The sequence below is a fragment of the Anoplopoma fimbria genome, chromosome 10 (genome assembly GCF_027596085.1).
Source record: "Anoplopoma fimbria isolate UVic2021 breed Golden Eagle Sablefish chromosome 10, Afim_UVic_2022, whole genome shotgun sequence".
NCBI classification, from domain to species: Eukaryota; Metazoa; Chordata; class Actinopteri; order Perciformes; family Anoplopomatidae; genus Anoplopoma; species Anoplopoma fimbria.
Genome location: NC_072458.1, coordinates 9,687,847 through 9,704,627, shown reverse-complemented (window position 1 = coordinate 9,704,627; position 16,781 = coordinate 9,687,847). Strand labels below are relative to the sequence as shown.

Sequence of the window (16,781 nt, the reverse complement as noted above, 5' to 3'; positions counted from 1 at the left end):
CCCATGATACGCAAAGTTTTGCAGCAAGGAAACAAGGACAAAGTGGCACTTGCACACCACTTCCATTCAAATACATATTGTCACACACAGCATGCTTCCTAGTAAAGACACTTGTGGAGAGTGATAGTGATGATGCCTCCCCCCTCCCTCCCCCCCTCCCCCCAGCGATGCTGGGCAGATTGCATCACCATCCGTCAACCAGACTCCGACAAACAGCAATTACCCCAATCGACAGATAACGAGAGCAAGGCTATCACTCACAGCCAGGACACCCCATAAAGCAGCCAGACATTACCATGGAGGAGTCATTTATCTGCCTCTCCTCCAGCCGTCCCCCCTTCCACCACCACGCCACCCCAAGCTGATCTTTACCTTTACTAGCTGTTCAACGCAATCAGCTTGAGGGGTGGGCTTCACGCTTCAACTGAGAAAGGTCTGGTGCTCTGGCGGATGGAATGAGACTGGCCTGGAGTGACAGCTACCGCTAGGGTCAGGGTCGCTACCTATAAGATGCAGTTCATTTTAAAAGGCAGCCAGATGTTGTTCCGGAGTAAACAACAACACTGTACAACAACTGTAGAATAGGATGTCAACATTAACGTTGAACCCTGAAATCATGATGTACATGAAGCATGTGACTTAAGCGTCCACTGAAGAGATGAAAACATCAGATCTGTGTGGAGTGATGAGGTGAGGAGAATATAACGTTCCTCAATTTAATACATGAAACATTTCTACATGGTTACAACTACTACTTCAGCTTTTTTGTTGTAGGACCCTCTTCTTCTGCAGTTCTTTTATGGCACGTGACAGGAGAATAAGCGCCTCCTGCTGTTTATCTCAAGGTGTCCAACTCCTTGTACTTCAATAAGTGGATTGAAACACAAAAAAAAAAAAATCACATTTTCTGTTGCAGATTTTTGGGACATTCCATTAAAAATTATGTTATATTTTAAGGGAACCTGCTAATTAGAGCTCAAATGCTAAAATGATTGGTTGTTGAGCCAATCAACAAAAATGTTTACAATCAATGAATAGTTTAAGTAAATGGTAATTCAAGCTTTTTAGATGTGAATGTTTTTTGGTTTTCTAAGGCTTCTATGGTCTACTGAGGGGCAAATACACAAAAGGAGTGGGCGGCTTTGGCTTTTGCTTTTATTTTGGGATGCAGTGACAGAATACAATGGCAGTGAAAACTAAATTAATAATTCGGAAAAGAATAAAGAAAAGTAAGATTATATAAATGAATAAACCATCTATTTTTTTTCCTCTCCTTCTGCAAAATAAAGGGTAATTTGTACTTCACAACTTTATGGACGTGCTTGCACTTTGATATCATTACAGCAATATCTTCAGTGAATTTAACCTTGAGATGGGGTCGATTGTTTCTGCAAGTGATGCATAATTCGTAATGCTTACAATGGCCGAAACCCATTCTTATTTGTGAATTCACCCCTGAATCCCTTTGAGTTTTACTGCTGGTTGAACAAAGCAAGCAATTTAAAGAAATCACCTTGAGCTCTGAAATTTAGTATTTTGAAATAGTTTTCACTATTGCTGACCATTCTATGAATTGAGAATACAATTTGCAGATTATTCTATAATGAATATGATTCCTAGATGAAGTCTAAATGGCAATAGGAAGATCCCCAATTACCCTCCAGAAATCAATAGTGTGTTTCCACAACATGTTAGAGTCTCACTAGTTAACTTCTAACGAGTATCTTGATGACATTTTCAAAGGTTATGGTTTTACCAAGGGGATATCAACACTTACAGAGACGCATGTTTGCTTTAATTGATACTTCACTCGAGAAGTGATGGCGCCTGGCACTTTCTGCGCCAATCTCAACTTCATTAAGGCTCCAGTCTACAGATTTGGATTTTACGGTAGCAAACATCAGTCTTCAAAATGTCCCTCGGCTACAGCGGAAGCAGGAGTTGGGGCACGGCTGCAGACGAGGATTAAGTAGGGATTGAGCAGCGTGAACATTAAGGGCTGGGCCAACACTTACTTTCCATTATTCCCTCCTGTGTGCACAGAACACACACTTCAATGGCGCTCTCGTCAAATCACTCTCTTCTGTCAAATAGTACAGAGGGTGGTGTCTGTTCGAAGGTTATTTCACTCAGAACAGAGCATACAGAAATCCCCATCAATGGAGTTAAGACCCTGCCATCCAATCACTCTGCCTATCACACCCTTCTCATAGAGATGCATTATATCATTGTTCATATTTACAGCAGATAGGGATTTCAAAATTTCAAAATAAGTGGTCTTTTCAACAAAAAAGATCTACTTTTTGCTTGCGGGTTAATATGAGGCTAGCAATTCTAAACCAGTGTGACATATCAGCTGGAGAGTTTGAGGCATGCTTGGACTTATCTTTTCTCTTATACATCAATCTTCTCTCTTTCTCTCTCTCGGCATCTTGTTACAGCAGGCATCCTATTTTCCCCGCTGCAGCTGAATTTCATCAGTCTTCTGTTATTCCTTTTGAAGACCCTATCTGAATGGGAATGGCTTAACTCTGACAATCCGCGGCTGTTTACACATCTATAAATCCACTCTTTCATCAATCTTTTTTTTACCTCTCTCTTCTTTCCTGTACATCTTTGACCTTTTGTCACGGCTATACACTTTCATTCGTTTAAAAAACAACAACACACAAACGTTTCTGTCTTGCATTTTTACTACCTGTTTGTTTCTCTTGGTGTCCCCTTCGTCCTTTACCCTCCATTTCACACATCTACTCTCTGTGACAACACAGCTATTTGTCTGGTCATCCATCCATCTTCAAACACCTTTCCCACCTGAACAGTCCATTTCTCTCTACTTTTACTGAACGGAGGCTTTCTTCCCATCTTTCTTTTTTCCCCCTCTATCACAAATATTTCATCTATCACTCCATCAACCTTGTCAGGGTAACATCTCTCTGCCATTTACATATCTTCCTATGCTTTTCTCCCTCTTTTTTGTATCTCCCTTCCTCTTTCCTGCCGCCTCACCCTCCTCCCAAACATCCGCCGCTCATGCAGAACTATCCTATCTGGCTGGAGTGACTGTGGCAGATGTAGCCAGGCCACTAACATCTGCTTCCCCAGTACCGCTGCATCTCTATTCTGCTGATCAGACTAACCGATTTAACTCCCAAAAGCTTGCTGTCCTTATTGCAGGCCTTAATGTGCAGCTGGGCAGCCTGGGCAAAATCACAGCTAAATATGCTGCTGCAAGCACATGAGGCATACACTGGATATCCGAGTGCCAGATTGAAAAGCTGTGTTTCAAATTAGTTTAGCTGCTGGGTATAGTTCGGCGATATGAACAAATAAACACTGCTGACGGAAAATCTCCCTCACTAAAAATGCCAGAAATGTCAATATGCTGTCGAAAAAGTGAAATAAAGTTGGTCATTTTACGGATGTTTTTGTATCAAAAGTCAAATAGTTAGACTGAAGAGAGCTCAACAGTCTCAACTACCTTAAATGAAAGAAGTTGTAGTCGATAAACAAGAGGCAAAGGCATCAGCAAGTGTTGATGATTTGGCTGCTTAAAGCCCCATCTGGCCACAAAGTGAATGTGACAGTCCCAACAGAGTATAGGTTACTTATAGTCTGACCCAAAATAGATAGATAATGTATATTGTTAACCGAGCCAAACACCTCTGCCAATAAAAGACTAGGAAACACCACAAACTAAGTGTGTTCCTAAAACATACAGTCTCAAACTCCAACAATTACATCGCCCACCTCAAATGAGAAGCGAAGCAAGAGAGATATCCCTACAACAGGCCAATAGGTAAAAAAATGAGGGATTCATTATTTTATGTTTGATTTAGACTGGCTTTTTTATATCATGAATTTATTGAAGAAGATTCTACAGTTCTTGGGTCATTTTCCACTTTCGAATCTGTAGTTGCAAATTGTAAGAGTAAAGATGTCCTTTCTGACCACTAGTAGCACTACGGAGTATTTATTTTATGTATTGGTCCCTGTTTTGTCTGTTGTTGTGCAGCAGGTGACATGATTGACATTTTTGCCAACAGTTTCAAATTATTCAACAGGTTTCAATAATTTCCATTGCAAATGTTTTAGGGAGAGTAAATGCATTCAACACTTTTGCTAGTCGTCAAGGATACCCACAATACAGAATGTAAATACATAGATTGGGGCACTTTTAAGGAAACAGCTAACTGAAATAATCCCTTAAAAGATGCAATGTTTTGGCCAGAATATTAGTTTAAAGTCTCCAAAAAGTGGGAGGACGAATAAGTAGAGCTGCCCTGAGGGCTTGTAGACGGACCCTCAGTTGGCAGTTAGCTGCAGGAATTAGCAATCCGCCAGCGCAATCCCCAGCACCAGGGATCTGATCTCGAGGGACTGCCCTGACACCCCACCGGATCAGCAAACTTTCTGTTGCCGCCGTTACACAGGTTAGACCCAGCAGTGCCACTGGACGCTACTTAAAGATTAATCTCCCAGCTAAGTAGCTCCTGGTGGCGGCGATTACTAAGTGAAAATCCAAGTATTGTCGTTTCTGCCACTTAGGATTTAATTCAATAAACAAACTATCAAGACATACACGGACCCAGCTAGTGGCACAGTTAACACACAAATGACTAACATCAAAATATAAGCCAAGGACACACATGGAGATAATAAGATAGCATTGTTACTTTGACTAGCTCTCAGAGTTTCAGCAGTTTGGTTGAATTTAGCATTTTCTTGCCCCGAGGTTAGTTAGTATTTGGCTTTCATTTTTTATTTTAATAACTGATGACTATAAATCAAGATTGTATGCACCCTGAAGTAGAGGTGAAATTCTGCACCCAATCTGTTTGGAGCATGTGGCGAAATCTTACAGATTGCACCTTTAATTAGTCCCTCGATTTTTAAGCAAGACAATTGTGATCACATCCTTTACATTTTGTGCATTCGGCAAGTGTATGCCATATTTCACTTTAAAACAAGTGAAATGTGCATACTGTGTACAGTATAACAAGTTGTTTTTTAGACAAACTGCATAATAAGGTCTTGCAGTGTGTTAAGGATTGCAGAATGTGAGGAATAGCTTCCCTCAGCGTATTACGGTAGGCCAGTCTTCTCAATCTCTACATCAATCTCTGTATATACTTGGATCATTTGGCGGAACTGAATTTGCATGCTAATGCTTTGCATAGGGGGAAGGTCATATTATAAACAAGGTTATTTATCACATCCATACACAGGTTTCTAATAGGACAAAATTTAACTCACTTTCAAGTCCAGTATGTATTCCATAACGTCACTGAAACTCTCAAAGAAAACTCAGAAAAGAGTTTTGGTTTTGTTTCGTTTTTTTGAAGGAATGCTGAAACAAATTTCTGTTTTTCCGTCCAGTATTGCATTCAAAGAGTTGGAATAAGAACTTGTTTATTTATCTACCACAATATCTGCAGTCTTTAACCGAACTCTTTGCAGGTATGGAGTCTTTTTGTGAAAAGGCGAGTGAGTGTAGCTGAGCAAAAGGTTCACTGCAATCTTTCACTGTAGTGTTAACATTTAAAAGCAGCCAGGGGAGCTGTGCTGAGCTCTTAAAAATAACCAATTCTCATCTCTGCTGCCGACACTCCTGACCTTGGACCATTATCATTGCAGCACACTCAGACGGTTTGGCATGCACAATCTGTACAGAGCCAGCACAATGCACATACAAAGAGAGGAAACAGAGAAGGGCTTCAGCCAGCACGAGCACACAAAGAAAGCATGTGTGAAAGCGAATGCAAATACAATCTTTTCTCTCTGAAGAAAGAACAAAAGCTCCTTCTCACTCTCACGAACTCAGTGTATGCACACACACATATACATATATATATATATATATATATATATATACACAAACAAAACAAATCCATGAGAGACGAAGCAAACCGAAAAGGCCTCCTAAATAATGCATGATGCCTTTTACATGGACCTTTGCAAGGCTCCACTGTCAATAACTACTGAACACAAGTGATATATGGGAGTTGTTGGGTGGTATTGTGTCTGACTTAGGGCTGTTTACCTCACCTGCATCTATGCAGGATCTAGGTTTCATCGACCCAAGGATGATATTAGCACACAGCGCTTTAATGTCATCTCGATGGGTCTGTTTCACAGGGAGAGATTAAACGTGATCTTGGACTCACAAATAATCTATGTTGGCAAATGCCAAAATATCAAAGGGCAGAGTTTGTCAGTAATAAGAGAACCTGTGTTGTGTCCCAGTGGTCAGTATAGAAAGGCTTTGCAGCACTGTGACAATAAACACAATAAGTTTCAGTTTTGCATTTTATTTGTTTAACATGTAAATCAGCATGTTCTTTAATCCTGTCTTCAATGAGTGAGTCTTACTCTGCCTTGTTTCCAGTCATTGAAGCATTTAAAGACTGTACTACCTCAGGGGTAACAGTGAGAGTCACGTAAATGGGATTATCACTCCTTACATGTAGAATGGTTTTGAAACTTTCCATTGTAATTTTCATGATATCACACAATTTTTGGATAATTTTTATGGTGTGCAATTTTCTGCAGCAGCCACTCAATGCATTTATATTCAGTAATTACCCATCAGTACTGCAGTTTTCATGGTTAGTGGAGAGGTACGCCAATACACACGCTGGATTAAAATTGCCTTCCTGCCCAGAAGGGATTCACAAGACTATGATGGACGTGTATGTAAAGCGTCACTGATTGTGATTGTTTCTCATTGTATCTCCTCAATTTTACTACCTACAGCTGCGGCTTCACATTAAAAACATTCTTAACACAGGGTGGATTTTATTGTTAAGCAGTGACAGGAAATGCAATGTATTTGTTCCCAGCACACTTGCTATTACCACGGTAACCACAGGAGTCCCAAAATTAACCAGGATTTATAATCTTAAAAAAGGAAATATCTAACTAAAATATTTGTAACTTCTTGCAGTGTGAGGTAAGTAGACAATACCTTCGGCAAGATTTGTATTCATTTTTTATTGCTGAATTATGTTTAAACAGGCCCTATTATGCTATTTTCCGGGTGCATATTTTTAGCTCAAGTTACAGTTACAACATGTTTACATGCATTAATGCTCATTATCCGCCTTGTTTTTCTCATCCTGGCTGTCCTGCAGCACCTCGTCTCACCCTCTCTCTGAAATGCTCTGTTGTAGCGCTGGCTCCTCCCTCCAGAAAGCAAAGTCTGCCCTGATTGGTTAGCTTAGCCCACTCTGTTGTGATTGGTCAACGTTTCACATTTCAAAAAACTCTTCCTCCTGAGCTTCAGCTCTGTCTCTCTCTCTTTTGTTGTTTGAGGGCCAAACTAGCCGGAAAGAGTTTTACATCAGTTCTATAACATTATGACCTCATAAAGTTACAGAAGTGAAGGAGAGAATTCAATCGAGCCGTTTCTGGCAGCTCAGGAGCTTCTGAGGGGGAGGGTAACACCTTTTAGGCCTGGACTTCAGGTTTTACACTCTACGGACCTTTTACATGTACAAAAATATATATAACACACTAAAGGAGAGGGAAAAAGTGGAAAAGCATAATAGGGCCTCTTTAATTAACACCTCCGTGCGTATCTCTGTGTTCAAATTCACCTTGTTAGTCTGTAGCATGTTACCATAAACCATGACTCAGGACTAAATCTTTCTCCAGCAAACTTTCCGACTTTGACTATCAACATAGCATGTCAGTTTGAAGAAAAGCTCTCTGCACTTCAGAGTGTCATGAAAGAGCCTCTGTCCATCAGAGCTGGGCAAAAATATATCTGACAGTGAATATATTTGAAAAAGCTCTTACGTGTGTTTGATGTCCACCACTTAAAATCACTCAAGAAGTGAACACCGTGCTCACAAGACATAACCTCTCTGTCTTATTTCCTTCTGTTAAGATTCAAAACACATCAGCAAATATCTTGGTCAAGTTGGCTCTGAGTAGCCAAAGGTCAGTTCATTCCCTTTGATATTTGCATTATATTTATATAGCCTACTATAAAGGTAACTTATTTCCTCACGTTGACTAGTATTTAAATCTTTTATGCACACTTGCAACACAAAACCATTCATTCTTACAATTTTATGATTTGTGATCACTGGTCAGAGGTGTCAATCAGATTTGTCACAATCGTCAAAGCTATAACTTAACTTCACAGAGCTACTCCCCATTAACTTCTTATTTTTTTTACCATAAAAAGAATGTTTCAACACATATTCACTGGTGGCATCACACCAATCTGGATGTCGTTCTCACACTTCATCTTACCCTAACTCGTGAACAAGGCACAATCATACTTGGCAGCAACTCAGGCCCAACCTGAAAGCCCACAGTTTCTATGGAAAAGTAATACAGCCTCAGATTTTGACATGGTGACGCTCATTCCAACCACTTCACACTCTGTTGCAAAATTCAGTGCTGGAAATTGAGTTCCAATGAGACCTATAGAACTACATCATCAGCAAAAAGCAGAAATACAATCCTGGGGATGCCAAACCATACATACAGTGGGTACGGAAAGTATTCAGACCCCTTTAAAGTTCTTTTTTTTTTCGCATTAATGTACACTCAGCAACCCATCTTGACAGAAAAAACCAGAAATGTAGAAATTTTTGCAAATTTATTAAAAAAGAAAAACTGAAATATCACATGGTCATAAGTATTCAGACCCTTTGCTCAGTATTGAGTAGAAGCACCCTTTTGAGCTAGTACAGCCTTGAGTCTTCTTGGGAATGATGCAACAAGTTTCTCACACCTGGATTTGGGGATCCTCTGCCATTCTTCCTTGCAGATCCTCTCCAGTTCTGTCAGGTTGGATGGTGAACGTTGGTGGACAGCCATTTTCAGGTCTCTCCAGAGATGCTCAATTGGGTTTAGGTCAGGGCTCTGGCTGGGCCAGTCAAGAATGGTCACAGACTTGTTCCGAAGCCACTCCTTTGTTATTTTAGCTGTGTGCTTCGGGTCATTGTCTTGTTGGAAGGTGAACCTTCGGCCCAGTCTGAGGTCCTGAGCACTCTGGAGGAGGTTTTCTTCCAGGATATCTCTGTACTTGGCCGCATTCATCTTTCCTTCAATTGCAACCAGTCGTCCTGTCCCTGCAGCTGAAAAACACCCCCATAGCATGATGCTGCCACCACCATGTTTCACTGTTGGGATTGTATTGGGCAGGTGATGAGCAGTGCCTGGTTTTCTCCACACATACCGCTTAGAATTAACGCCAAAAAGTTCAATCTTGGTCTCATCAGACCAGAGAATCTTATTTCTCATAGTTTGGGAGTCCTCCATGTGTTTTTTGGCAAACTCTATGCGGGCTTTCATATGTCTTGCACTGAGGAGAGGCTTCCGTCGGGCCACTCTGCCATAAAGCCCCGACTGGTGGAGGGCTGCAGTGATAGTTGACTTTGTGGAACTTTCTCCCATCTCCCTACTGCATCTCTGGAGCTCAGCCACAGTGATCTTTGGGTTCTTCTTTACCTCTCTCACCAAGGCTCTTCTCCCACGATTGCTCAGTTTGGCTGGACGGCCAGGTCTAGGAAGAGTTCTGGTCATCCCATACTTCTTCCATTTAAGGATTATGGAGGCCACTGTGCTCTTAGGAACCTTGAGTGCTGCAGAAATTCTTTTGTAACCTTGGCCAGATCTGTGCCTTGCCACAATTCTGTCTCTGAGCTCCTTGGGCAGTTCCTTCGACCTCATGATTCTCATTTGTTCTGACATGCACTGTGAGCTGTAAGGTCTTATATAGACAGGTGTGTGCCTTTCCTAATCAAGTCCAATCAGTTTAATTAAACACAGCTGGACTCCAATGAAGGAGTAGAACCATCTCAAGGAGGATCAGAAGAAATGGACAGCATGTGAGTTCAATGTGAGTGTCACAGCAAAGGGTCTGAATACTTATGACCATGTGATATTTCAGTTTTTCTTTTTTAATGAATTTGCAAAAATTTCTACATTTCTGGTTTTTTCTGTCAAGATGGGTTGCTGAGTGTACATTAATGCGAAAAAAAAATGAACTTTTTCGATTTTAGCAAATGGCTGCAATGAAACAAAGAGTGAAAAATTTAAAGGGGTCTGAATACTTTCCGTACCCACTGTACATACATACATACATACATACATACATACATACATACATACATACATACATACATACATACATACAAAGTCCAATTCCCAGCTCCAACTAGAGATTTTGTCCATGACAATAAGAAACAGAATTACTGACAATACAAGGCAAGTGAGCAGGTTTGACTTATTATAAAAGGTTGCAGACAAAGCTTTTTCTCATACAGGTAGCCTACCAGGTGGCTTGAAGCCAAAATCTCAGCACTCAATAGTTCATGACTACTTGCCAAAAGACACCTTGAGGGTCACGCTCTCAAAAATGTAACGTTTGCTGTTAAAGCGCCACCATCTGGCCAAATTGTACCACATTCAAGCTCCCCCTTGCAGCTGGAGCAATACACCCGCCAAGTGTGAAGTAGATCGGACGAACGGTTCTGGAGTTATATGAAGAACACCAAGCCAGAGAGTCCTGGCTTTAGATTGTAAGCTAGTCCACAGGTTCTCTGCCTTATCTCCATGTGGCATTGAACACGTGTTTCGAGTAACATAGCCCAAAAATATCTAGGGTCTTCAGCATCCACCTCATCCACCTCCGTTTGGGGGTGTCCCTCTCACACCAGCACATGTATGTACATCCAAATACATTCAGAGTCCTGGGGATATTACAATAGCCTTTCCCACCAGCATATTGCCCCCTGTATACACACAAACTATATCAACAGATAATAAAGTTCATCAAGTGTAGTCTCTTAATTTTGTTTTGTACAAACCGCACCTTTACAACCTGGATGCTTGTTATCCAATTAATGAGAAGTGGGCTATTGCTGTAAAGCTTCAGGTTAATGACGATGTGTAAAAGAACTAATCCGTAATGAATTTCTATCTAATTATTATATCTTTAAGATAATATGAGACTCTGTGTTGTCCCCCTCAAGCTCAAGTAGATTGGATTTGAAATGTCTGGAGGCTCATGGATCTGAGAGGTGAACTGAAACTGTACTAATCTAAAATAACATCACGCTAAGCTGTGATCAAATCTAACGATATCACTTTGTGAACCCTTTTTTCACTTTTCTTTTATCAGCTCTTCCTTCTCATTTCATTACTGCCGGCTAGGAATCAAACCTGTCCTCCTTAACAGTGTTGTGCTATTGAGACACAGAACACAGTACCTTGTTGACCTCCAGGATTTCTCTCCTCTCCTCGGTGGCAGGGCGGCTCTGGCCAGCTGAGCGATCCTCTTGTTTAGAGCTGTCGTCCTCCACGAAGGGTATCAGTTGCTGGAATGGACAGCAAAAGAAAAATCTGGCGATATTATTTACTGTAAAGCAAGACGTCTGCAAGAAGCTCACTTCCAAAGTTGCTGACATATTCAACTGATTTGAATTGCATTAGATTTTAGCAATTACAGTTGAACAGCACAAACAGAATCTATGCTGTGGAAGTATCAAAATAGTTTAACCTTTTATGGAAATCGAGTCATGTTCTGGAATAAAACTCACTCCCTAATGCACTTTTCTTTGCTCTTAATCTGTCCATGATCCGAAGACGTTAAAAGCACAATGCTGCATATTCACATTTTTCCTAATATGCCCTCAGAGTGCAGTCATATGTCAGAATCATGTGCATATGGGCAAGCTCAACCTATGAGTGCTATCCTAAACTAAAGATATCCCTGTGCTGTCTGATAATCGTGTTCCCATGAAGAGGTGAATATGGGGATTCTGTGTAAGCTCTCAAACACAGGGTGAGTCTCACCCATCTCTCTCCAACATATAGAGGAGAGCAATTGGGAGATTAATTCATGTTTAAACGCTCTGTATGCTTGACCTTGTCTTCTTGACACTACAGAGAGGCTGATGTGCGGGAGCCTTCTGACACAGTCACCTCCTGCTGCTTTACATCACACTGCCCCCCGGTGGTCACTTCGGTGAGGGGGCGTGCGGGAGGCTTGCTGCAGTCACACATCAAGTAATGTGTTTATGTCTTGAGAACACACTGTTCCTCGTACGACGTGCACCAAGGAAAGGGTCTTATACTGACAATGTGTGATTGATGATATGTCTGCTGATTGTTGTAGAGCTACTGAATGGACACATAGTGTAAATGTAGACAAATGTCTGAGCTATTGTGCAGAGTTTCAAGGAAATACATAGCATCACTTATGTTGCCGTAAAGTCAATTTTATAGTTTAACACTCGACAAAAAAATCCACAAACCGTTCCCAGACATACGACACTACTTTGAATGGGTTTCAACTAAAGATGCAAAGTAATCTGCAGTAGTGTAATACACTGGAAGGAGTTCCTGTTGCAAGGAAAGAAATAACATCTCCAAAAACAACCATATCTATAATTTCCGTTTCAAAACAAAAACTGTCATACCAGACAAGATGACAAACACAGATTAGGTAGGAGACTCCACCAACAACTAGAAGCCAAATAGTGGGAAAACACACCTTGCTCCAATAACGACTTGGCACGATGCTAATCTATATCACGCAAAGTTCTTTTGAATATTTCTGCTTTTCTACCTCGTTTGACCTGAGGTTGTGAAGCTGGAGGAGTGGAAGCCCTGCAGACAATAAACAATGATTGGAATAAGCTGCTTCGTCTGGAAGCAATGACTGAATGGTGTTTTAGTGCGGCTGGAGCTGGCCAACATGAAGGATGACATGAAAGTAGTAAAAAACAAAAAGAGGAGAGGACTGTAAGACGATGAACAAAATGTCAGATAGGCAGAGAGAAAAAAGCTAAGGTTGAAGGAGAACAGAAAGACAAGTAAAAAGAGAAAATACAACCAGATAAAAAGGGGAGAGCGAATACGAGACACAGAAAAAGGCAGAGGGTGGGGGGGAGTGACAGTAAGATGTAGAAATCTGGATAACTTCATGCACTCCTGTCATTTTCCAGACAGAGCTTCACGCCAAACTGCAAACTCTGACTGTCGGAGGGAAGAGAGACAGCAAGGACTTGTGCAGTGTATTATATCAGACAAACTATGTCTCTGGCTCGTGGAAAACTTTAAGGAAGAAAAGAGGAAAGTTTTTTCATTAGATAATTTCAAACTGAAGCCAATGACATATTGAATTTTAGAGGTAGCAGGCTAATTTTGGCAGCTTCTTAGGGGAAAATGTGCTGAGTAGGGTGGGAAATATAGAGGGTGTATTCTGTGTGTGTGTGTGTGTGTGTGTGTGTGTGTGTGTGTGTGTGTGTGTGTGTGTGTGTGTGTGTGTGTGTGTGTGTGTGTGTGTGTGTGTGTGTGTGTGTGCCTGCCTGCCTGTGTGAGTCATAACCCCTGCCTCTTCCACAGAAAGATGGATGTGGTTTCCTGCCTGACGGAGAGGAATGGGCAAATGAAGTTCTCCAGGTTGCCTCACTGAGACAAAAAAAAAGGGTAGGAAACACAAACCGAAAAAATATCAACAAACCAAGGGGGTGAACGTGTAAGGGGAGAGGGAAATTAAACAGCATGGCTAAACGGTGCAGGAAATGACAAAAGGGGAGAAAGACTTGCACAACAGAGAAAAAGAAACAGCTGCAGAAACAAAAGAGTGAAATAAAGCCAATGTGAACAAATAAAAAGAGGGGGAGGAAGAAGGAAATGGGGAGAAAGGCAACATTGAGCAGGTATCAGAGAGAAAAAGCAGACAAAAGGGTGGAAAAAGAGGGATATGAAGAAGTCAGAAGAAATACAGAACATGTGAGAGCCTGAGAAAACGAAGGAGGGAAAGGCAGCAGCGGGGCAGCACAGAACGACAGCTGGAAAGAAAAAGGGGAAAGCGCTGACGTGTGCATTTGGTCCAGCTGTTCATTAAACGGGTCTGTTGCTAATTAGGCTGCAATGAGGTCACACTACCCGAGTCATTGATTCCACTTCCTGTTTCAGGCAGCCAATAGAGAGCGTCTGTCAGGCAGGCACCTGAAATTCTGCGGGATGATAAATTGCATGCATGCTGGGGCCAAAATCAACAACCCTCAGCTCCGGACAAACATGGTAAGTTCTGCTATTGGCTGGTCTGCAATGGACGGGGTCTCAGGCATGAAGGGGAAATACACAAACATTTGAATAAGGTGGAAATAAGAAGGGGAAAAATAGCTAGATGACTCAAGGACGGTTTACACCATTACAGCACAAACCTTGATAGGCTTTGATTTAGGGCCGAAACTGCAGATGAGAAGAGTCATTCCGAACAGCCAGTGGCTAGATGGTTAAAAATGCTTCAGAGCAACTGTATTATTCAATTCATAGAAGATGTACACGGTGGCAGCCATTGCAAATTTGTTCCAATTTGAGACTGGTCCCCTCCCACATCCTCCTTTATCCGCAGTAGGAGCCTGGTGAGAGAGATTAGCTCCGAGGCAATCTGCAGAAATTGGGAAGGGACTGCCGCAGTCATAAATCCAATCAAACAGGGGCGGATGGCCTAGCTGTAGCCCTGCATGGAGCCTCCAACAGTGCATGCCCACTGTGTGTTTGTGTGTGTGTGTGTTTGTGTAAGTGCACATGGCTTTGTGACACACTACAGTGCCAGATCATGCACGTCTATGTTGTTTATATTCAGTGGGTGTGTGTCACAATTGTGCACATGCTTGTGTATTTCTATGTGGGCAGTCAGGGTTGGAATGTGGCCGAGATCAAGTGCTGTTGTTCCTGTGTGTGGACGGCGACCGTGAGCGGCAGTAAAGAGACTCGAAGGACCTAGAGGGAGTAGGTGAGGTAAGAGTTCCCCAAGGTAAAGACGTATGTGAGAGACTAATTTAGTGGGGGGGTGGCAGTAAGAATGGCCTACTTCCTGTAAACTAACAGCTTCCTAATTTAGCTGGCAGATTGTGTGAAAAGCGGGGCTATAATGAGGCTCATATAGCGACAAACTTTTACAGCATGTGTTGACGTTTGCATCTGGAAGAATCATTCACATCAACTTAAAGACTTGGTTTCACCACTTTACCACAATAGCTAGAGCCACATCAAATAAGATGATTGCAGATGTATGTGTACAGTGTGTGTATTAGAAGCAAAACTTGATTTGAGGTTGGGTGGGATAGGATAACAGCTCAGTGACAAGTGAGAATGCAATTATCAATAGATCAATATCAAACCTGAGAACATGCCCTTCAGAAGGGATCGAACATGAAGTTTACCTCGTTAACTCCATCTAACAATGTTCTCTGCCTGCCTGTGAGTCTGAACCTGGTTTACTGTCAGATTTTTTTTTTTATTTATTGACTGATTCATTGTCCGTTTTCTATTATTCTGCTTTAGTGTTAACAGGATATTGCTATAAAAGAGCATGTGTGCTCGGCCACCCTGTCCCGTTTAAACAAAGATTAAATAAATACAATGCAGTTACATGAAAAGCCATTTACTACTACATAAAATATTTTAAGGTGTGTAATAACTACAGTGGTTCAAGTGATGATGTTATAAAAGGTGAATAAAAATAAAAAGTGGTAAATATCATTGTAAAAATCATCATTTCCTTTTTCAGTAGTAACCCAAATAAGCAAAGATGTGACTTGAATTCTATTTTATGCATTATTACATTTCAATCCATTTAAAGGCACATTTCTACTTCAGGTTAAATCTTTATTTGCTACAACCTCTCTCATAAGCACTAATTACTGAGTTAATAAGGACAATGATTTTTTCGCAGTAAAATAGTTCTGCAGAACACGCACAATCTTCTCACTGACTTGGATCAACAGATTCATTCTTAAGTTGCCTGTACGGGTGATTTCGGAGAACTTGACACATTTGCTCGTATTTTGAAATTTCTCTTAGGTGGGAACACAATTTACGAGTGGTCTAGACCTCTTGTATTAGTCATATGCAATTGGTCTGCTATTATCTGAGGCCAAGCTTTTCATTAATGGATTGTATATTTCATTAGTTTGAAGCAATTTTCAGTATGAAAACTCTATATGAATTACACTTCATAATTGTGTTGACATTATCCTGTTTGACTCTGTGGTTCAAATATAATTCTAAATATATTCACATAGCCTACCGATCTCACCTCTCATTTAAATTGGCTATTGATGCTATTGTATAACACCACAAAATCAATATGAACATCTTTAACTGCAACCTGCATTCAATCATTTGACCCCCTCCTGTTATAGTAATTGATCGCCTTGCTGTGCCATTTCTTCTTTATCTCCGTGACAGTATGATCAGCAGGTAACACGGCAATAACAGCACTCCTTACTTTCTCCCTTTCATTGGCTTTAGTAGGTCTCTTAATTCTGCTGCTGACGCCGTTAAGAATTATAGACTTGCCTTTATGGATCTACAAAAGCAGGACTTTAGGACATGTGGGGCTGGACGCGTAGCCTAATATAATATTATAAGGGCATTATTATGCTAATTTACAATTATCACGAAAGTCTGTGCATTTAAGCAGAGAAGTCATTCATCATGTTTATGCTGGGGAGTTCTCACAATTACCTGAAGTCAGGAGCGTTTGCAGAATCTGATGTGTCTCACCCGTTGTTAATTGTCTTCTATGAAAGCTCTCACTCTGGTGGTGACCAGCAATAAGTGTCAACACACCAGGCTACACCCCTGTCCTATTTTCCAACTCAGCTACGGTGCTACTACATCTGTCTGTGTGAAATATCCAGTGTGTGCTACAGAATAGACATGGCCCATGGACTGTATGCTGTGCTTATGGACTATGAGTTATCACTATAGTGATATATAGTGACAGACGGTGAACA

The 16,781-nt window shown here is 41.2% G+C and overlaps 1 protein-coding gene across 1 annotated transcript in view; it reads right to left on the bottom strand.

Moving 5' to 3' along the window:
- med30 (mediator complex subunit 30) overlaps positions 1–16,781 on the bottom strand; it is a 36,591-nt gene that overhangs the window by 16,129 nt on the left and 3,681 nt on the right. Inside the window, exon 4 of the mRNA XM_054606354.1 lies at positions 11,232–11,339. Coding sequence (XP_054462329.1) covers positions 11,232–11,339 — 108 coding nt within the window. The remainder of the gene's footprint in view (positions 1–11,231; positions 11,340–16,781) is intronic.